Below are 23,062 nucleotides of genomic sequence, written 5' to 3' on the forward strand. Positions count from 1 at the left end.
TGCCTCTACAGTGTACAGTGGTACATGCTGAAATCCAATATATCATGCACACATGCAAATGTATTTTTTTCTTTTTACAGCTGGGTAATTGTGAATCAGACTGTAATCAATCTCATTGAGTTGACACTGTACGTATATGTAATATCCTGCATATTTTTTTCATGAGGTCTTTCTTAAATCTGAGAATGTGACAATGTACAGAAATATATATATATATATATATATATATATATATATATAATATATATATATATATATATATATATATATATATATATATAAATATATATATATATATATATATATATATATATATATATATATATAAAACAGCTAAGTGCTTCTTCTGAAAATAATGGAAACCGACATTAAAAAGGAGACACATTGTCTGTACTGGAACAGATGCAATCATTTTAGAATATTTATTGTCATTGCTTATATTTTCTTGATGACATTTGCAAAGTTAATTTACTATTTTTAGATATGCATTTCCATGTTGAATTTCAAACTGTCATATTAATTTAGACAATATCAAGTACACAGAAAACCAAAGGAACAATATATATATATATATATATATATATATATATATATATATATATATATATATATATATTAGATTCAAATACACTCATCAAATAGTTATTGTTCGCACGGAGAGCAAGGGATGTGCTTTGTACTTTGATAATAAAGCAGACTGAAAGAGCCTCACAATCCCATCTCTCATATGAAGGAAGCATGAACACCTGCCTAATGTGTCCACAGGCAATAATTAACAGTTGACTCACTACTGTGGTCAACAGGCATTGTAATTCCCGCTATGCCAGTGTATCGCTATCAACGATGACCTTCCACTGGTGTGTAGGACATGGCATTAATTCAAACTCTAATCTAAGACCTTCCATCTCCTTTGTTGCAGTCTCTATCTATGTGATCAATTTACAGATATGCCAGACTTGTTCTAGTAATCACAAACCTATATATATATATTATAAAGAGTAAATCACAGTTAACTATGTCTGGTGAAAACAACAGCCAAAACATTTTTTCATTAAAAAAAAGAAAACCTGAGTAAGAAGTAGATTTTAAAGTGGAGAAAGGCAAAATGAAGAAATCATTGAATAGTGGTTTTAAATTGATCCAAACCCCAGTCTGCTTGTTTTAATTATTGCAATTTTAGGACAATTTATTAATGTAACACATTAATTTAGGCTGGAGTACAGATTCATGAGGCATACACAACTACTGTATTCATCATTTTATATACTAGGTACTTGGCAACCTCATTTTTAGCATCAACAGAACGATGGCAGGAATAATAATAAACATTTAATGTTTTGGGGAAACTGTATCAAGCTAGAATTTTCTGTTTATTATTAAAGCTGCAATTACAGTTTTTCTAAAATACAGCCACATAAACTTACAGATTTGTTAGAATTCAATGGCTGCTCTTTGACAATCTAGAGCTACTTAAAGTATGATATTGTTTGACATTATTTCCAAGGATTGCATGTGACAAGAATCAGCCAAACATATTCAATATTTGATTTAACTCTATTAAAGATCACGTGTGGTCTTGCTCAGTCTGAATTTGTTATTGTCTCATCTCTGTTAGCTATACACAAGTGATGCTTTGCTTTTGGCTATGATACATATTGAAAAACATTTCATAACATTGATTTAGGTTGTTTAGAGGATGTTATGATTGCAATTTTTTCTTAAAATTTCTTGTATTAGCATCATGTCTACATAAAAAATGAATTTGCAACATACCATGCCGATATAAGTGAAGGTTTACATGAGATTTATTCTAAACTACGGTAAATTTGATATTTTCTGAATATAACTTGAAATGAACTCTTAGAAGATTCAATTCGGCCAAACTGCATGTGTTCTGATTATTTTAATATAGATTGATATTACTTTACATAGCACATTTTAAAAAATGTACTTTGAACTAAATTATATCCTGGTCTATTACAGATAGGGATCTGAGGAGGCATTCGTTCTGAGAAATAGATGGCAAGCACAATCACAATCTCATTACATGATCTAGATTAACATACACGCACGTTCACATACACTTTACCTATATTCCTCTTGTGTGAAGATTGGAATCACTGAAGGCTGCAGAACAGTTATTTCAACCAGAGTACTGTTGAACTTCACAGGCTCCCCATCATCATAGGCAATAACCACCAGCTTTAAAAAACAAAAGCTGTTTCAATACAATTCACTTTTTAAATGATATTTAAAAGAAGCTAGTCTTCCAATTTAAAGTGGATGCACAGAAATGACCAATGTGCTATGGGAACCTCACCCTGAACTCACCACTGAGTGTATGCAACCCACTGAAGGACAAAACTAAATTACATATACATTACTTATTCATATAACATGATGCCTGGTCCCTATCCATTTCTTTGATCTGTATTAGTGGTTAAGCTAAAGAAACATTAGTTTTGATTGAATATTTTGAATTTTTTGATTAAGGTAAATCTTTTATACAATGCCAAGAAAATGACTAGCAAACTTAGTAAAATATTGCCTTACCTTAAACGTCGTACTGGGTTCTTCATTGAGATTGACTCGTGTTATCACTCTTCCAGTATCTACCTCCACATCAAAGATACTGCCACTGTAGGGAAACTTGTCCAGATCCACTGTGTATCTGATCCTGCTGGCTGCTGTGCCCTATGAAAAGTATTTTAACATTTAGAGAGATGTGCTGCACACTTTACTCCTTCGCTTTCCTAATCTACTGGCCAGAAACAAAAGGTTACTTGTGTAGCCATAGTTCCCACAAGGGAACTGATAGCTATTACCAATGGGTTTTGTCTGCAAAACATACCCTACTTTTTAACACCACTTTTAAGAAGGTGCACGGGTGGATGGCTCCAGCTCGAGCACGCTTGACTCGGTACTTAACCACGTTACACGCTCGCGTCTCCTCAGATCTAGTAAACTGCAACACACAGGATAGGGCGCAGCGACAAACTAAGCTAATTTCACTTAAGGAAACAGTGGTTACATAAGTAACCTTTTGTTCCCTGTCAGATATGGAACTGATAGCCATTACCAATGGGTATCCTATATCAAAGCAGGAGCAAGCCCAATGATAACTTGAGAGGAATTACCTTCACAACTGGGACCCAGTGCTAGCTTACAAAACAGCTAGTCCAAAGCCAGGGAAGTGTACAGCCTTGATGGGAATCCTGTGATGATCGGACCCAGTCACAAGTCTGTATGCATCCCTAAGACGTACAGACCTTGAGCCTCCCTGATGGTTTACGTATGCCACTGTAAAAACATTGTCTGACCTCAACAGGACTACCTTCCCTTGCAGAGGCTGAAGGAAGTGTCTCACCATAAGATGAACCGCACGCAGTTCCAAAATATTTATGTAAAACTTGCTCTCCACTGGGACCAAAGTTCTCTCACACTCTGGTGATTGCATACTTCTCCCCAACCTGTCATGGAGGTGTCAGTGGTAACTACTTCCCTCTATCTGTTGGTACCCAGAGGGAAATGCTGGGACAGATAATGAGATTCCCTCCACCATGAAAGGGCATTCAAACTACAGCAAACCTGCCCACCAATTTTAAAAAACTGAAAGCTTAATGTAGGCAAACAATCACTCTAGTTTAAAACTAGGAGCTCAGCTGAGCATGGATTGAGAACAAACATAGGAACCTGCAAAATAATAAAAACAAGCAGGCTCAATAACACATACACCCAAATAAAACTGACAGGCGTGAGAAACAAATTAAACAAATGAAACAAAGTAAAAAACACCGATTTAACTAGGTAATGGTAGCGAACAAGAAAGTGTGCCAAGCAGCCTTCACTCACTGCAAGCCCGCCGCTCGATCACAGTGGCTGTGAAATGGGAGCCCGCGGGTCTCATAGCTAAGAAAAACTGCCTCTGCCTCTACAGCCTCTAGACTAATAGAAAACATGGCAGAATACAGTAAGCCAAGAGGGTAAACTAATACAAACTAGAGAAAATCAGTAAAAGAGCCAAAGCACACACATAACTGTAATGTATTTGAGTGTAAATGCTTTCAATAGTTGAAATGCTGTTCATCCAATTTTATAACACAATGCTAACTTGCAGATACCATCAATTTTATCAATGAAGGACAAACAGCAAAACTGTTGCATTGAACAGTATACAGTACAATGCACAGATAGAGCCATTTAAATTGCAATTAAACATATATTAGCTAAAATTAGCAAAAATAAACAGCACGCCGATAAACGCAGGTTTACAGTGAATATAAATCTTTTATTAGTAAAGAATATTGTTGCCTAACTTGCAAAATATTGTGCACTGTCAATAGCATAATACATTATTCATTTCATTTTTCTTTATTAAAACTCATTTTGGTTGGTCTAGCCTTGCAATGATCAGGAGGGAAACCAAAGTATTAAAAAAGCCAAAAGAACGTAGCCCCTGAGGAGGGCAAAGCAGGTCACTAAATGTATGATTACTTTGACAGTTCTATTCTTTGAAACCTGAACCTGCTTATGTTCCGCACTGGGAATGCTGCACACAAATTACAATATTCTGTTTTCTTACCCATATATTATTGATATGAAGAGTTTCATAAATAAGCATTGTGGGGAATTAAAATACTATTACTCCTACATAGCACTGCACTCAACCAATACTATAGGAGACATTTGACTGCAAAACATATAATGATAGGATTGCATTTTGCAGATTACTACCAAGCAACTTTACATTTAACAAATAAAATCACTTGTTTGCTAATACCATATAATATTACCTGAATATAATTATTATTCCCGGCACATAAAAAACTTTTGGGATACCATTAAAATAACTATAACCAACAATGGATTCAGAACAAAATATTGCACAAATGTTCTTGTCAGTGTTGTTAAGATATTTTAATGTATTTTTATTTTCAGTTAGTATATTAGCCTGGATTACACCAACCACCCATTTGTAAGTATACTAATGTGGATGTGAGATGAATCCTTGAGGAATCGTCTTAATGGGATACATCAATTTTCCATATCTTGCTAATTCTCTTTCCAGTAACTCGTTTAAGACATTAGACAGTATTACTTTGGTTACGGGTGTCACTAAAGGTGAAACTTCAATAAAAGACCCCTGCACACTAAACCCCTCCTCCAATAGCTTGTTTACCAACTCCAAATCAGTTAAAAAAATGACTAGAGCTTTATTCGTCCTTGAAGCTGATTTTATTTTATTGAAGCCCACAACCTCTCCTACAGCCACCAGGCATTCCTCCACCGACACCCCGATATCAGGCACACAGCGGCAGCCGTGCCGGCGAGTCAGTACCCCCACTCCCCCCGAACTAAACGCCATATCGGCGTTTCTGCTGATCTATGATTAGCTAAACAAACAACAATGAGGCGTGGTACTGGAGGCTCTGACTAAGGCTCTGTTTGAGCGCATACATGCCATAGAGTTGAAGTATCGCTCATTGAAGACAGCCTTTCTATTAGCTATCTCCTCCGCTAAGCGGGTCAGTGAGCTACAGGCACTGTCCGTGCACAGTTCCTGTAAGCGTGCGTGTCAACGGAACTAGAGGCTTTCCATCCCCCTCCTTTTGCGGAGGTGTCTCAATAAAATGAAGGTTCTTTTTTCCACTTATTTCACATCTCTTTGTTTGGCATTGAATGGTTGCAGTATATTGTATTGCTTGAAGGGGGATTGTCCTATAGCTCTACAGTATATTCACTGTTTCATCTAAATACCATTTATGGGGTGCCATGCTCATTTTAAAGATCATTGCACACGATGCACAGCAACTAATAATATTTACTGTAGGGAGGCATTTGACCTTCATGCAATGTTTAAACCAGTCATCTGAGTGTATGAATAAACAACATATTATCAACAACATATAATCATAGGATAACCACGGATAGGTGGTTGGTGTAATTCAAGGTTATTCCCTGGAAAATGCTAAATAAAATATCCCAGTACAGGTTGATCAAATTAGGCCCTGAGAATCAAGGAATATTCTGTAACTTATAAAAAAGAATGTTAGAAAAAGAAAGTTAGAAGCAACTGTTTGCAACATAATATGCCAAAAAAACATGTTGATCAGTGGGTTGCCAATTATTTCTCATGAACACTTATGTTATTTGGTAGGGCTATAAATGTATTGTCACCAAAAGGAAATGTAATCCAGGCCAGAGTAAACTTTGCAACACTACATCAAATTATATATCTTACAATGCCAGAATGAAGTGAGACCAGAACTACTGTAGTTTGAAGGTCTATATACAAATGTTGACAGATCAATCTAAATTAAAGAAGTCACCTGAGTATTTTTTTTCTGCATTTCTTCTATATGACTATGTACTATAATTGATGGACATCTCCAAAGGGTTGATAGTCTTAATTTGAACAGATCAATTATACCCCTGATAATTTACTGTAGTTAAATAGCTATTACACGGTTTGAGGTTTTCTAAAGATGGCAATACTTATCTGTCAACCTTCAAGAACAACCTTTTTCAAATTACATCCTGTAGATTATGTGCATGTGCATTATGTGAGATACTGTGGTGTTGGTGTAAAATGTTTAGATGTATTGTGTTACTTTCTTTGTTCATATATGTAACAATTGGTTATAACTTAGTTCTTTATTTTTGAGTTCAAGATGAATCCTTGATTCTTACAGCCTGATTTGATCAACCTATACTGGATTTTTTTAGAGCCTTTTACAGCACTGGGGAATCCCCCTGGATTACACCAACCACCCATTTGTAAGTTTACTAATGTGGATGTGAGTTACTGAACTTACACTTTTTTTTTTTTATGCCCAGTCCGGGCAGTTTTATCTTCACCCACTCCCCAGACAGCGTAAATGTTGTTTCAAATGTTCCACAAGATATAGATGATATTATAATTTGAAATTTGAGCTAAAGAAAACATTTTCAGATTTGGAAATCTGCCAAGTCTACTGGTGGAGGACCAGCCTCATCTGCAGATAAAGGGTGTCCCAAACAATTTCCACAGAGGTTGGTAGTGCTCTGGGCACAGCTAAACCACCAACATCTGTTTTTGTTGTACCAGTATCTGAAACTGAAATGCTAAACTTACCTGGTGGCATTGTTGGAGCTGAATTTTGACTTGTGAGGAAAAAACAGTTATAGTTAAAAAAAAAAATGAGCAAAGTTGTCCTTGCGAACCTCACATCTCTTTTGAATATCTGGCCTGTAATGCATGTTCCCCTGGGGACGCTCCTTAAACAGCAACTCCAACAACGTCTTTCTCTTCCCTCACTAAAAAAGCGTCACTTTTGAAACTTCAATTATTAATGATGTGTTAAAACTAAGGACCAATAGCAACTAAAGAAAGAATTACTGTAAGTATAAATCAAAAAGTCAAGATAAGACAACCAATTTAAATAGAGAGCCATTATCCTTAGTTTGCCTAGTTCTTAACACAAAACAATGTATCTTTTTTCTAAAAAATGGCATAATTAAAAGGGATGATTACAGAACAAAGGGGTGTTAAGTATATAATACATTAGGAGAACATTATCATAATGCAATACATTTAACAGCAAGGGATAAGTGTCTGGTATTGACCTATTCAAGCAATGTCAGAATTCAGTACTTTTGATGTCAGTACTTTTTACAATGGTTAGACAACACATCGTACCCTCAGATTTATTTCCCTGATGAGTAAATACCAAAGGCTAGCTATTTTTAATTTCTAAAATGCTCCTAACATTCACGACTGGAGTCTCTTGGGGCACTTCACTTCACAGTAAATGTCAGACTTGGCAGTGAAATAAAAATATGTCAAGTAGATGAAACACGTAGTTTCAGGCTTACAGCAAATGTAGGAGGATTAGACAGCACATTGTCTACAACAGCAAATTAAGCTGGTGAAGTTATTTTAAAATAACATTAGATTGAAAAAATATATCCTTGTAATGTTCATGTACATACGTATGTACATGCAAAAAAAAAAAATACATACCTATAATAAACATGTCCCATAACGCTTCTTGGTTGGTAACTTGGAAACTATGAGATTCAGACTAATAACATAATAATTTAAGGAAACGTTTTTAAAAGAACAATTTTTTTTAAAGACAATGAAAATACAAGGAAAAAAACACTTGCTGATATAAACCTCACAATGTCGTATTTGCGTTCAATGGGAGAAATAAAAGAAACAAAATAAAATAGCACAACGCACAATTTCCACTTTACATGTTTATTTGATACATTATTGTGTCACCTCTCCTTGTTAGCACTGAGATAATGCCTTTAAATGTATACAATTTATTTTAATGGTGTCTAAGAATATACAAATAAAACATGTCTAAAACCGGTTTGTATTGCAATTGGTGTCATTGGGTAAACACATCCATAGAGTACCCTGTAAAAGTTGTTCCTCTGGCTGCTGCATGTGATGCCACGCAGACTTCAGTTATTTCAATTAAAAAGGGAGGTACAGTACTGTTGTAATTTATATATAATTTAATAAAATGACAAGGAGAGGGAGACATATTATTGGCTAACAACTGTCATATAGCCATGCCTCACATACATGGTTTAGCTGTATCTGTATTTTCTGCCAGCTATACAAGTTTCAATTCAACCATACCACTCAGTAAAGGGACCTCTTTGTTTCAGTAAAATAACTGAAACGGGGGGATTTACTAAACAGGTACAAGTAGTATTGAACACTATATCTGTAATAGGATTATAAAGCTTCCACTTTAATAGCTTTGAGAAGAGGATTAAAAACTAATCTGTGTAAAAATGTTTCCTTGGGGAAAATGAAAAAAAGAAACAAAACTTTGAAACATGAACTGAAAAGAAGCTTGTTTCTATTAACTGAAACACAGGTAACTAAGTTGAACATTACAAATTATAATTACAAATATGCTTTCAAATTGGTCATCTATACCCCAGGGCAAAAAGATGGATCATTGTGCAAAATCGTATCACACGCAGTCAACAAACTTATTTACTGGTAATGTAATCAATGCATCAAATAATGCTTCCTCATGCACATGTCATGGATTGCTCGGGTGGTGACATCGGGCCAGGAAATGCAGGACACAGAGTGGTGAGAGTGAAGACAGATACAAAACAGACACAAAACAAAAACAAGTATCGTACCAGCACGGGTAGCAATTGCTTTCTAATAATATTGACTCTCTTGTCTCTCGTTCTGCCTCTGAACACACTCCGGTAACACATCTGTGGTTGGAGCCTTAATTAATTAATTAATTAATTAATCAATCAATCAATCAATCACTTATTCAATTCACGGCTCCAGCCACATTCCCACATGTTTTTGCAGGGAGGATTTTAATTTCCTTCCTGTCACCCACTATTCCACACACACACACACACACCCATGCTTACATACCATCACAGCTTTTAAATCACCGGTGCTACATAACCCACACTTATACACACACAATAAACCAAAATACACCCAGGGGCGTGGGTGACCCCATCACACCATCATGCACACTGGGGGTAATGATGCTTTAGAATGGACCCCTCCAGGGCAGAAAACAGCTGCTGATCCTGATACACATTATCACAAGTAGATTTTACAACTGAAATGGAAATTAAATTGTATCTTTTTTTATTATTATTCTAAATAAAGAACATGAGTTATTGAGTTAGTATAATGTTGTGAACTGTACAGGGAAGATGGAATTTGGCCAACACAAATACAGCTGCATTAAGACTGAGATTAATATACCATTAAAGTGGTTATACTAATTAAATAATTCCATAAAATGTTGTTGTCATGCAAGTCCCTTTGGTATAAAAGCCTTACAGGTGCACTTTTAAATGAAGTGCATGTTACAGCAAACACACAGATAGTTTTCTTGAACCTAGTATGGTACCAAACATTATTAAATGAACATGTCTGCCATAACATGTGCTTCATTCAAATTTGCACATTTGAGGCCTATACATTGTTAATAATATTCAAGAAAACTTAAATTATTTGGAAACCAGGCAAAAAATTATAACTAATAAGATTGAGATATTTAGATAATATTTCATGAGAAGAGCGCCATATCGGTATAAACATTTTTAAAGCAACAAAGACAAATAAATATGAAAAATGTCATCTTCCTTAATGTAAACAATGTTCTGATTATTCAAGAATAAGAATGTCAGTATTCAAGATTCCATATTTGGTAAAATAGACTTTATAGATACAACATCAATCTACAGTCACTAGTGTGCCTTCAGATTGTATACTGATGTTCCTTGAATATTTAAGCAAAAGGTAAAGGGTTTTATTTTATACTCACGGGAGGATCTAGATCTTCTGCTGATACAGTTGTGATGACAGTGCCCTTGACTGCATTTGGTGCCACCATTCCCCTATAGAGAGCTTGCCTAAATACAGGGGAATAATCATTCATATCCTGCAAAACACAATTTGGAGATAAGTGCTGGTGTTAAAACCAGATTACAGACACATTCATGAAAACTGCTCCTTGAATTGTTCCCATTCATTCCATTCCCATTACAAAACACATTTACAACTGCTAGCCTCTTGTGGTGCCGAATCCATTAGTATCAAGCGGAAGTGTAGCACAAAAAATGACAGATATTCAATACTAGGTAATATAAGGCATTAGAAATCCGGGAAATGCCAATGCATTGCGGGTAACAAAAGTTATGTTGATCTGGGTTACCATAGATAGTGCACTCTGTGTAATACCTGTTTGGCGATACCGTGTGCCCTGAAAAAGCATCATTCTTAAGGAATGGATTTGCTATCACCTGTTATCTTTTTGTACTGCAATGTATTTCAACAGATCCAGCCTTTGTGGTTACTACAAAGAAATTTCAAAGAGCTTTAGTCTGAGATTCAATAGAAATGCATCTTACCATCCTATTCCTGCATCTGTCTATTCATCACTGGAGGCTGAATAGTAATCACACTAATTTTACTGTACATTAACACAGCACAAAGGTGATTAAAATATGTAAAACCACCTCTGTGTTTGTCTGATGCCCCTCAGTATGGATAACTTTAGTTAAAAAAGGTAGGATCAGCCGTACTGCAACGTTGAATTCAAAAGTCCTCTATCTCGTTAATCCCTGTCAAGAGGGACGGATACGAAGTATACAGGAACATGGCATTACATCTCAGGATAATTTAAAATATCCTGTATGTCTTCAAATAATGAAATGCAAATAAAACTAGGGTTAAGATTTGATTAATCTCTTTCTTCATCCAATTGAATACTGAAGTTTTTTTTTGTTTTTTTCATCTGGTTCATCATTATGTACGTATGAAAGCTTCAAGGTACTGCACCTACATGTATACACTGCCTGCAGTACATACAGTACAAACATACTGTACATACATGTAGATTTTGTACAAAAGCACAGAATGTTTGTAACTTATGTTGGGTTCTGATTGGCAAGTTCAGGGTCATATTCACACGCTTTGTTTTGTTAAAGCAGAATACAAATCAGCAGTTTCATGATAAATTATTTAAAAAAATAGTTGAAGGCAACAATAATGTAGGTCAATTAATTACCACATTTAGTAGTTACGCAGAAAAGTTAACTTGGGAATTAATACCATCCATGTTCAAAGACTAAAAACTGCCAACAGGCTACAACTGTCTATGAGTATGGAAAAAAAATATGTTTCTTGACACAAAGTATCATTGCATTTCTGCAGGATATACACACCACTAATTAATCCCTCTAACCTCCCTACAGTAATATGCCACTTGAGCATTTAATTTAAATTGGCTATTAAATGGCAAATCATTATCAACCACAAGAGACAGTATATAATTAATGACAAATGCTATGTTACCCCTACATTAGAATGTCACAAGTTAAGCTTGTTTTTCCCAAACTTTATAGAGCTGTCATTTAAACAGCGTCAGAAACTTGAGTTAGCAGAGCTTGCTTAGGATTATTATAAGTTAATTGTAAGATTTAAAATCAGACCATCAAATTGAAACCTATGCAGATGTTACAACTGCTGACACACTTGGCAAGCCCTGGAAATCTGGAAAATTAATTATTGAATTCAGATAGGGTTAAGAATGATGAGCCCTCCACTAATTTCTATGGTTTCATCTTAAGGTAAAACTGTAATATGTTTCAAATTGCATTTGTATTTTAATGTTCTGACACTGCCTCAGAACTGGTTGAAAGAATTCTTTAAGACGTCGGTCTTCTGAGTTTCCCCGTCCTACTAAAAGATTGCTGCAAAGCAGAATGGATGTTATGGACTGACTGGTATGGAAGTCGGGCGCCACTAGCAAATCTTTCAACTGGCTGACTGGGAAACCACTTGAATCAACATGTTGACAACAGAGGACGTGAGTAATGATGACTTAAGCTCCAACCTGGCTTTGGCCTCAAGAGAAATCAGTTGACCTCAGAAGCATCTGTCATGGACGGTAATCTACATAAAAAATGTGCAAAGCAACTTGATACAATAAAGGTAGAATGTATTTACAGTAACTCTGTTTAAGAGAAGTGATTCATTTTGCCCCCACTGCAATGGCTTTGTTAATCTTGTTGATGATGCTGCTTAATCAGGCATCACTGTACAGTACTGACGTAGCAGGGCAATAACAAAACAAATGACTCATCCATAAAATAGCACTGCACTGCATTGCCCAAATACTTTATCAATCAATGTCTGTGTGTTTTGCAGACATTGAAAGATTGCATGGGAAACTCCAATTTGCATTAGCCTTTTGGGATGCTGTTGACTGTACTTAATCATTACACTGAAAAAAAAGCAGAATAAACATTTTTGAAATATTCAGTGCTAGATTCTTGAGATTACACAGATGCGTCTACATGTGCATGAGTTACAGCTACAAAAAAAGCATACTTGTGTTTTATTCTTACCATTATTTTCACTGTCACAGTAGCAAGGCCTGGTGGCATGCTGCCACTGCTGTCCAAGGCCTCCACTATAAAGGTGTAAGTTGCCCCTGCTGCAGAAAGGGTTTCAAAGTCTAAAGTTTGTAACACTGACAAATCTCCTGTCACAGAGTTCACTGAAAACAGCTGTCTTGCCGCTTGTGTTCTTATGCGGTAAGTGACATTGGATTCAAGGTCAGCATCCTTTGCCTTGAAAAGAAAAAAAAAACCTTGTGGTTAGGATGAAAATGCTTTAGCATTTGTACAGATATAGCCAATATATTTTCATAAATACAGAACTAGGAGAACTCATTACCCAGTACTGTAGAACAAAGAAATAAAGCAAACTCCACACAATACCTTCAAGTTTAGAATGATCGTTCCCACAGGACTGTTTTCTGGTAAATTGACTGTGTACGAGGCCTGCGAGAACACCGGGCTGTTGTCATCAATGTCCAGCACTCTAACCGATACTGTAATTGTGGACCGGCGAGGGTCTACTGCTCCATCAGAGGCCTCCACAATCAGATCATACTGACTTCTTGTTTCTCTGTCCAGCGCCACAGCTGTGTAAATGCTGCCGTTTGAATTGATTCTAAAAACGCCATTGAAGTTCACTAAGCTGTACCGCACCTGTCCATTCACACCTGCATCTGGATCAGTTGCCTAGAACAAGAGTAAATGGATTCACTTTAGGAAAGAAAATAAACTATACAATCATATCATAAATGCATGTACAAACGTTCCTGGAAATGTTGCATTTTAATGGTTGCCAAGATTTCCCAAGCTGTTATAAGTAGTCGACACTCCCCACAACTTTGTACCTTTGCACCTCTTACCTTTGATTTAATGATACACTGAGAGAAAGCATTTCATGAGATACATATTATCTACATTTTCCTAATATTTGATAATTTTTCATATTATATGATGTGTGTTCTGTATGATTATTTTAAGGCATATCTAAATATAGCCACTGTTTAGATCATTTCAGTATGACCCTTTGTGTACCAATATTAACCAACATCTCAAATAGTGCACCCAAGTCTCTCCAATGTATTTTGTAGAACTACCAACATTTAGAATAACTGAACAGAACCTCCCCAAAGAGGGGGGAAAAAACAGGACTATATAATCCTTCAGTCTAGCTTAATCCCTTAATACTGTAAATGATAATTCCCTCTTGAAAATGACACCTTATTAGCATGCAAGTTGAGTACATGCTAATAAGGTGTACAGTGTTGCCATATAATAGTTTTTAAACTGTGCAGTCACACATTAAGTCTTTCAAAAAAATTACAGGTTGGGAAGGAGAGAAAATTCAATCTGTACAGTTAGTCTTCATTAGCTAATTTGGTACTGAACTAATTACGACTTTCTTTATTGCATTACATTCGTAACATCCTTCAACGTCATGGCACTAGGTAGACACAATCATTGTACATCAGTATAAATAAATAAATACATACATAAATAAATAAATAAATAAATAAATAAATAAATGCTTTTGGCTGACAATGGTTAATCATGGCAAATGATGGTTAAATCACAGTTTAATAAGTTGACATTTCATGGTTGGGATCGTGTGAGTACAATTAACTCTTATACTAAGCACTGGGTTTGATTTTGGTTTCATTATTTGGTTTCCCCTCAAAAAGCATAGTTTATATCTCCTGTACAGTTTACTATAATTTAATTTCTTACCTACTTAATATCCTATTTATTATGTTATGAAAGTTCTCTATTGTTGTTTCTGTTTAGCAACTATTCCCGCAAATTAAAAAAAAAAAATTAAAGTTTCTGAAAAAATCCCTTCAGAATGACTGTGGAGAAGTAAGGCGAGGCTTGCACTGTGCACTGAAGCCCACAGATGAAGCATTGTGAACCGAAGCCGGTGAAAAACTACTATATATTATAGTAAAGAGTAATTATAAAGTATTCCTTTAATCGTGAATGAAAGGAAGATGTTCCATATATATTAACCTGAAAGAAATTACACCACCATAACCATTTATTTTGGAGAGTTGTCATTAGGATAGAAGTTTGTAAACTAAAGCACATAAAGTAGAGCTCAGTAAATGTGGAAAGACATAAGGGAGACCTGCTGTACATCTTCTTTAAAATGAGCTGCGAGAAAAGATTGCTTCATTAGTTTACATTTATTGATGTTGTTTCAGTAACATTAAGTGGATCAGCAAAATATATGAATGAAATAAAAATAATAAACAGAAAACTGTGATTATCAGCATTCCTGTCGTGAGAGTTTTCAGTGGGTGTTTAATAACAGAGCAGGTGTGCAGCAGGAGACATTGTAATGAAGGCATTTATCTTCTGAAATCAATTAAAAGTTAATTAAAACTGTTAATAAGGAAGCCACACATTTCTTCTTTGTATAACACTGTGGCTATAAACATATCTGTCTCTGGATAGATAATGATCTTGTGCTGGAAGGGCACTCTTGCGCAATCAGCAGCCCCTGATTTGTGGCTGCTGTCTTGCAGTAGTAATATGCATTTCCGAGTTGATAAACAAAATGAAACACTGATTCAGAGACAATGCCTACTTTTGATGCTGTGATTAACTTAAATGAGAAACAATCAAGGCATGTGGTATAGTGTATGGTACATATTTTCCAATTAGAATTAATTATAAACCGGCATTGTGTATAATTCGGCTTGATTCTGGGTCCGTGTGGCAATGTGCCCCACCCCTGTGTGCTTATTATGTGTTGTATGTTGCGTGCGTGTGTTAATGTTGGTGTATATTCATTGGTACACGGGATATAAACGGGTCTGTGTTTCACGTGTATTTAAAAATGTAGATTTGTATTTAGGCACGAGGAGGGCACAAATCACTTCACGTGCTGGTTAAATGTAATATGTGAGCACGGGGTTGCACAGAATTAATTCACGTGCTGGGATTCAAGTGAATAATTAATTAGTAATTGAATCCCAGCACAACAGTGTATATGAAGATGCACGTTTCTTTCAGTCGGGGTTGGGTGTTCGGTGAGTGGAGAACGGGAGAGAGAAGGAGTAAAGTAAATATAAAAGAACGTAAATATTGTTATTTGCTCACCGTGTTTGTTTGTCTGTCTAGACCGTTTTGTTTGTCTATTTATTTTGGCCTCAAGTGCCGTGTTTTGTTGTTTAAAACCTTTTATTTTCTGTTCTGTCTGTTAATTATTAAATGCTGAGCGCGATCACGCGCTCAGCCTCACCAAAACCCCAAGTCTCTCTCTGTGTGTTTATTTCCTGCATCTGGTCTGACGCCACCCACTCCGGCCGTCTTTGTGACAGTCCGCTATTGAAATAAATAGTGTGATACCCCCTACAATCTGTAACCTGTCTATTCTGGAGTCCAGCATGATTTTTAGATCTCTTCTGCCTATAATCAATGAAAGATCTGGCTGTGCAATCTGGCACTTCTTTTTAGGTATACAGTATTGGATTTTTTACAGTAACTCTGTAATCCAGCACACCGTCTAATCCAGCATAAATAATATAGGTTTTACTGTGTATTTTTATTTTGCTGACATGAACATAAACAGATTTACTGTTTGAAAATAAATATGAAAAATTCATATTGGGAATGATGAAGCTGTGTCACACTGGAGGCTTTGTCTAATTTTAATATCACTCTATATTTTATGATTAGTGTTTAAAGTTATTGGATAATGATGATTTTATAACACTACCTTTTGCTGAAGTCACAAAGGGAAAGCGATCATTACCTTGAATATAGGCTGTGACAAGATTGACCGAGGTTTGAGACTCAGAGACAGTATAAAGTTAAAAAATAAAGTTTTAATAAACAAAAATACAAAATAAACCAGTACGAGGGCCAAACAAAAAGGTTTCAAACACAAAATACAAACACAAAACAAAAACTTACAAAATAAAGTTTCCAGGCTGGGCGTTGCCTTCACTGGAACAGAAAAACACAGCACAAACAAAACACTCCTTCTCCTTCTAGAACTCTCTCTACAACTCTCCCTCCTAGCCAGGGCCTCTCCCCTGGCTTTTATCCCCTGTGGCTGGAGCCCAATTAATCAATAATTGCTAATTAGTCAATTAGGGCTCCAGCCACATTCTCACATGTTTTTTCTGGCAGGGAGGAATTTTAACCCCCTCCCTGCCAGTCCCAACCATGATCATAAAGACGGGGCAGTCCCCCGTTACATAGGCGAAGGACAACAAAGCTGGAGACAAGTGCCTTAGTGGTATGGTCAACTCAAGGTCCTGTACTTTTCTTCTGTTCAGTTACAGTATAGGCACTATAGAATCTTCACAGTGAAATGATCTATGTTGCTGCAGCCTGAAGTGCACTACAAGTTTAGAACTCTAATTAGTAAACTAACTGCACCTCATTGGAACTTTTTTCTTTTTTTTCATGCAACAATCCAGGAATACTTTTATTTGGACTCTGTATACTCTGTATAACACAATGATAAGCCCCACATGATTATAATTATATCTATGTTTTCTGTATCCTGTACTTGATTTTACTCTTAAAGGTAACTGTATTCACATTTTTTTGTAATTGCTCTTATTTTAAATTTAAATACCTTAACTATAAGTTTAACTGGTCTTAGTCGAATTCACTCTTAACCGTATTTATTTACTCTACTCTATTTTGCTATTATTTGAATTTGCTCTTATTTTCTGCTGACTTTATTTAATTTTATAACTGCTCTCATCAGTAATGTGATATTTTGCAATGTGATACTCTGTGTTGCGACATTTTGTAACAACTGTAAGTCGCCCTGGATAAGGGCGTCTCCTAAGAAAGTAAGAAAGAAAGAAAGAAATAATAATAATAATAATAATAATAATAATAATAATAATAATAATAATAATAATAATAATAATAATCAGAAAATGTGTCAAGAAGTAGTTCTATTATGTCTGTGTTATAATCAGTTCCTTTTTCTTGGGTGGGTTTAAAAAAACAAAGTAGGAGCCAAGCATTTATTTAGCCAATTTGATGTTACACATCAATTCAAGTCTTATTGTCAACATTAATTGGGCTAAGACATGAAAGGATGGAATTTCTCTTTTTTTATTTCACCCATGACTGTATTAAACTATTGTTATTTTTTAAGGATTTCTAATGGGTTCTAATATGATCTGATTTGCAAAGAAAGGGGGGGGGGGGGGGGGTGTTGAAAGCTAACAACACTGAAGAAGCTCTTGATAATCTGGTTAAATATAAACACCTTTAGGAGTATAATGAGTTCTATTTATACATTAAAATGTAAACCACAGATTTCAACATTCTAAATATGTGACTTATTGTATCTAACATTTGCCCCCTGCTTCACTTCTAATCAAAATCTCTCATGTCTGCCGATTTTCTCCATCTGACCGGAGCTTGAATCTTGTTACAGTATTTCCAAAGTTTTGATAGGAAGAAGTCAATAAACTGCCGAATGAAAACTAGGTAAAATAAAAAAATAATAATAAAACAAGGATAGAAAACACAGACATCATCATTGTTTCTGAACTGCAAAACAGCCAATTCCCCAATGTATATATAGCGTGCAAGCAAGAATTATCTGCAGAAAAAACAACTTCAAGATTTGCCTACTAATGATAGATACTAAAAAACAGCATGTTAGTCTGGCATATCCCTCACCCATCAGCCCACCGTCAAGAAACCTGTGCTACTGCCTGTGCTACTGTGCTTTCTCTGAACCAAAAATGTAAGTTCAAAACAGATGGACCTCACAACACTGACCTCAGCTTCTCAAAACAGACTGAACCACCAAAACAAAACACCAATTATATTTCCATGCTGGTTATTCCAACAAAGCCCTATTAATCTAAAATACTAATTAAAACAGCATGCAGTTTAATAGAGCTGAACAAAGCTACTCATTATGTCACATCTCTCGAGACGACACATTATTTAAGTGTTTCGTTTTTTTTTTATTTAATTGAAGCAAAAAATTAGCAATGCAGATTGGTGGGGCATATCTTACAAAGTCTCTTGATTCCTAGACCATTTACAGCAAGACTGTAATAAATACAGGGCCAATACAGTTTTCTTCTATAGCTTATTAAAAGGTTTAATGCCTATAGGTTGTTATCTTATTAGTCCATGATGAAAATATTGTGTAAGAAAACGTATCAGTAGAACAACAACAATAGTATTTTGCCTTGCCATGGAAACATGTCAGTACTACTGTGCTATCGTATCAGGAACACACGGTGCAATATCCAAATATCCAAATCCATTGGGTTGATATTACTTGCAATGCTGTGGTGTGTCTGCAAACAATTGTGTTGTTCTATGGTTTCTTCACTGATATTATAATGGTATCACAATAACTTTTCTGGAAGGGACAATGGGGTATATTCAATGGATCTTAATAATGCAATTTTTTCATAATTAATAAAGGGCACACGTTTCTGAAAATCTGGTGCAAGTTTGCGTCTTTAGCACATTTTTATTTCTCAATATGAAGAAACACAGGAAGATAAACATTTTCATAATTTAAATGATAATGGTATTGAATAGATCCTCTAACTTTAGGGTGATCATTTTGGCCTGTACAAAAAGGGGTAAAAAAAGAATTGAAAAAAACTTCAACCCTTATAACATGATATTTATACAGTAAATTGTCTCATCTTAAGAGCAACTCAGTATGGTCATGAAATACCAGAGTTATCTTAACTAATGTATTCTACTTGGTGTTTAGATTCACTCTCTAGTCTCAATATAGTACAGTAGCTCTCAGAATCATGTCTAACCTCCAAGTGGTACATGAGAGTGGAAACATAAACCTGTCCCCATGCAATGAGAATAAAGGAGGCAGAATGTTGCATTCAGGGTTACTATCGGGTATGCAAGATGTACTGAATAAGCTTCTGAGGGATATATTGAAGGCAGATATAGGTGCTTTAAACTTTTTCACTAAGTGACTGGGATGTAATGATTGAAACAGAAAATGATTAAAAATTAATCTGAAAAACAAGAACAATAAATTACTTAAGAGACCTCTGATATTGCATTACCACACCAAGTTGCTCTTTTAGGTGTCTTCTGTCTAATGAAACCACCAGGGAAGTAGTTGCAATCTGATTTATAGAATATGGATTTCTATTTGTTCTGCGTGCGTGTGGAATGCTGTAGGAAACAGAACGCTATTTGTTTACTTCAGCATTCTGTATGCAGTCTAAGAATACTAAGAGGATTTGGGACATCAGCGTCAGAATACCAAGATAGCAGATTGCGATTTTCTAAAGAAGTTAAACATGTACTTGCCTTTACTTGTCCTACAAACGCATTCACCTCCTCTTCCTGGACCGTGAAGTTTTTGGGCAGAAATGGATCAAAAACTGGATCGTTATCATTGACATCAGTGACAACGATATTCACAGTAGTGGTGGAGGTCTAGCGTTAAAGAAAAACAAAATGGGTCTGTTAGATATGTATAATGGTTATTTCTTTATCTGACTTGCAAGACAAAAAACTGAAATATTGAAAGCAGGCCCCTATGCAGTAAAGTACATGTACTATTTGCTGATAGCAAATTATCCAAATTTCTGAGTTACTGAATTGTTTCTGAAAGGAACATAAAGCTATCAAAACAGAAATAACTCAGACATTTAATTAAGCTGTTTCTTAAGGAGTCGTCCAAAATTGTCATCAAAGACATCAAGTATACACAGCGTGCACTTTTTCGTAAAAATGTCACAATTTCACCAGAAAGGAACTTGATATGCACTGAGTACCCCCTGTTTGCTGATGCTCCATTGCCCTCTATACTCTCCCAAGCACTGCAAAGGAAACATTGTGTGAACATAAGAGCATAAAATATCAGGAATTGGTACAAAAATGACATCTCTGGTGGCTATAGTACTTTTGCAGGAAGGCATGTGAGTTCTTGCCCAATATTTTCTATTTTAAACAGCACCAGGTCCTAATACCACTACCCTAAAACCTGTAACCCTGCGCTAAGGCAGAGGTCAATATACAGTATTTTTAGTCGTGATGTTAATCAGGGGGTAAGTAAGCCACACAAGGGGCGACTCCAGCAGAATGCATGTTGTTCATTAAAGTAAGTCATTAAATTGAACCAAATGTTGGGGAACATTATAATAAATAGATCAGATTAATTAGGCTATTCATAAACATACATGTGGAATTTATCTTGACTTAAATACTTTATTTTAATTTGATAGGCAAACTTATTTTACATCATACTATTCAGTAGTTGCATAGCAAGCTTTGAAGAAGCACTACTTATTGTAATGTGGTACCCAAAGTTATGGACTCAGCAATTCTTATGGTTACTAAGGTAAAAACGAGCTTTAGCAACAGAGATATAAAGAAGCTGCATTTCTCATTAAGTTTATATATTGCGATCATTGTTAAAAAAATTGTCATTGCTCCCAGATTTCATATGGGATTGTTACCTCTGAGAGTAGCAAAGCTTACATGCAAGTCAAACAGTCATCTCTTTTTCTTATCGAATCAACATAAAATGCATAAAATAATTTTAGAAATATAAAATGCACACTGTGCATTGTGCATACTCTGTGCAGTGTGAACATGACTGCGCATTTTCATTTACCACCTTTTATAACCCCTTATATAATGTGCACCCCTTGTAAAACTTGCAGAGGTGTAAAACAAAGAATAATACTTAAGTATAGACTGTACACTTATATATTTTCCCAAACATAAATACAGCCTCGGCTATAAGACCAGCTTCGGCCAACAGCTGCAAGAAATAGGGGTTAGTATTCATTTAGGTGGTGACTTAGTTATGATACACACGCATCCTGTGTATAGCATGTCGCTTCTAACAATTGTGAAAGGGTGCACATAATATTCAGAAATTTACTTTTTGATAAATTTGTTTGTAACTTAAAACAATTGTCAGCAAAAACAAACAACATATACAGTATATGAGCAGTTGAAAACATGAAATGTATGAGACAAAATACTAAAATAAAATTGTAAAGTCTGTACATTTTTTTACTGCTGTTAGATCTATAAACCAACAGCAGAACCTCTAGCAATGTATAACATTTTAAGTAACTTTTTTTATGAAATATAAAAATAGCAGAGGGTGAGCCGCACCAGTCCCCAGAGACCGATTGGGGAGCCGCACCAGTCTCCACTGCTAGAAGGAGACTACCTGCTGTTCCAGCTTCCACCGCTAGAGGGAAACTATCTGCAGCTCCCGCCTCCACAACTAGAGGGAGACTACCTGACATTACCTGCCAGCTCGCCACCGCCCAGGGATGCCAGCTCGCCACCGCCCAGGGATGCCAGCTCACCACCGCCCGGGGAGACCACCTCCACTGGCAGCATTGTCACTGCCACAGTTGCCTCTGCCTCTGGTCCCGGAGGACCACCGAGACTTTGGGGAATTTATGGGGGTACGTGGCCGTTGGGGCCAGTTGTGGCAGTGATATGTGGCAGAGCAAGCGATCTGCCTGTAAATAGTGTAGTGTTTTATGGTGTTTAGGTGGTGGTTGGTAGGGATGGTGTTAATTCCTGTCCCTGTCAAAAACATGTGAGAATGTGGCTGCTCCTTAACTGAATGATTAAGTGCTAATTTGGAGCATCACATAAAAGGAGAGCCCAGGGCTCCATTTGGGAGGAGGAGTTTGGTGAGTGTGCCCTGTGTTTGTTACTGTGCTTCTACACAATTTTGTCTTTGCGAATGCCCAGCCTACGTTTTTGTGTTTTGTTTAAACCTTTATTTTGGCCCTTGTGCCCTTTTTGTTTGTAATTGGTGTTATTTTCTTTATTAAATGTGCACTTAAACTGCAGCTTCCTGGCTTCTGAGTCTCTGTCTCGCCGCTATCCTGTCATGGACATCCTTACTTTTGTACTTACTTACAGGCACCTCCCCTAAATCCCGGTCATCAGGGATGTGCATCCCCTTAAAGGGATAATAAATTAGTCCTTGGGAACAAATAAATATGACATACTTCACAGGGTAGGCCAAGAGGCAGACTCATTTGTTTCTCTTTCATGTTTGCTCAAAGAACACAGCTGATATGGCAATATTTATGGTATTTCTTTGTAACTTAACATTATATTATTTAACATAAAACAAATGTACTGCCAACAAGAATTCTCCTCTGTGCACAAGTGTTTAAAATAAATTCACTGTAAT

The 23,062-nt window shown here is 36.0% G+C and overlaps 1 protein-coding gene across 1 annotated transcript in view; it reads right to left on the reverse strand.

Annotated features, from left to right (window-relative positions):
• The window catches only part of LOC117415686 (protocadherin-15-like), a 217,910-nt gene that overhangs the window by 41,073 nt on the left and 153,775 nt on the right, over window positions 1-23,062 (reverse strand). The window contains exons 19-24 of the mRNA XM_059026442.1: window positions 20,191-20,319; window positions 13,282-13,587; window positions 12,907-13,131; window positions 10,320-10,436; window positions 2,554-2,694; window positions 2,090-2,202 (exon numbers count right to left, since the gene is read on the reverse strand). Of these exons, the coding sequence (XP_058882425.1) occupies window positions 2,090-2,202; window positions 2,554-2,694; window positions 10,320-10,436; window positions 12,907-13,131; window positions 13,282-13,587; window positions 20,191-20,319 (1,031 nt within the window). The remainder of the gene's footprint in view (window positions 1-2,089; window positions 2,203-2,553; window positions 2,695-10,319; window positions 10,437-12,906; window positions 13,132-13,281; window positions 13,588-20,190; window positions 20,320-23,062) is intronic.

Source organism: Acipenser ruthenus, chromosome 7 (assembly GCF_902713425.1).
Source record: "Acipenser ruthenus chromosome 7, fAciRut3.2 maternal haplotype, whole genome shotgun sequence".
NCBI classification, from domain to species: domain Eukaryota; kingdom Metazoa; phylum Chordata; class Actinopteri; order Acipenseriformes; family Acipenseridae; genus Acipenser; species Acipenser ruthenus.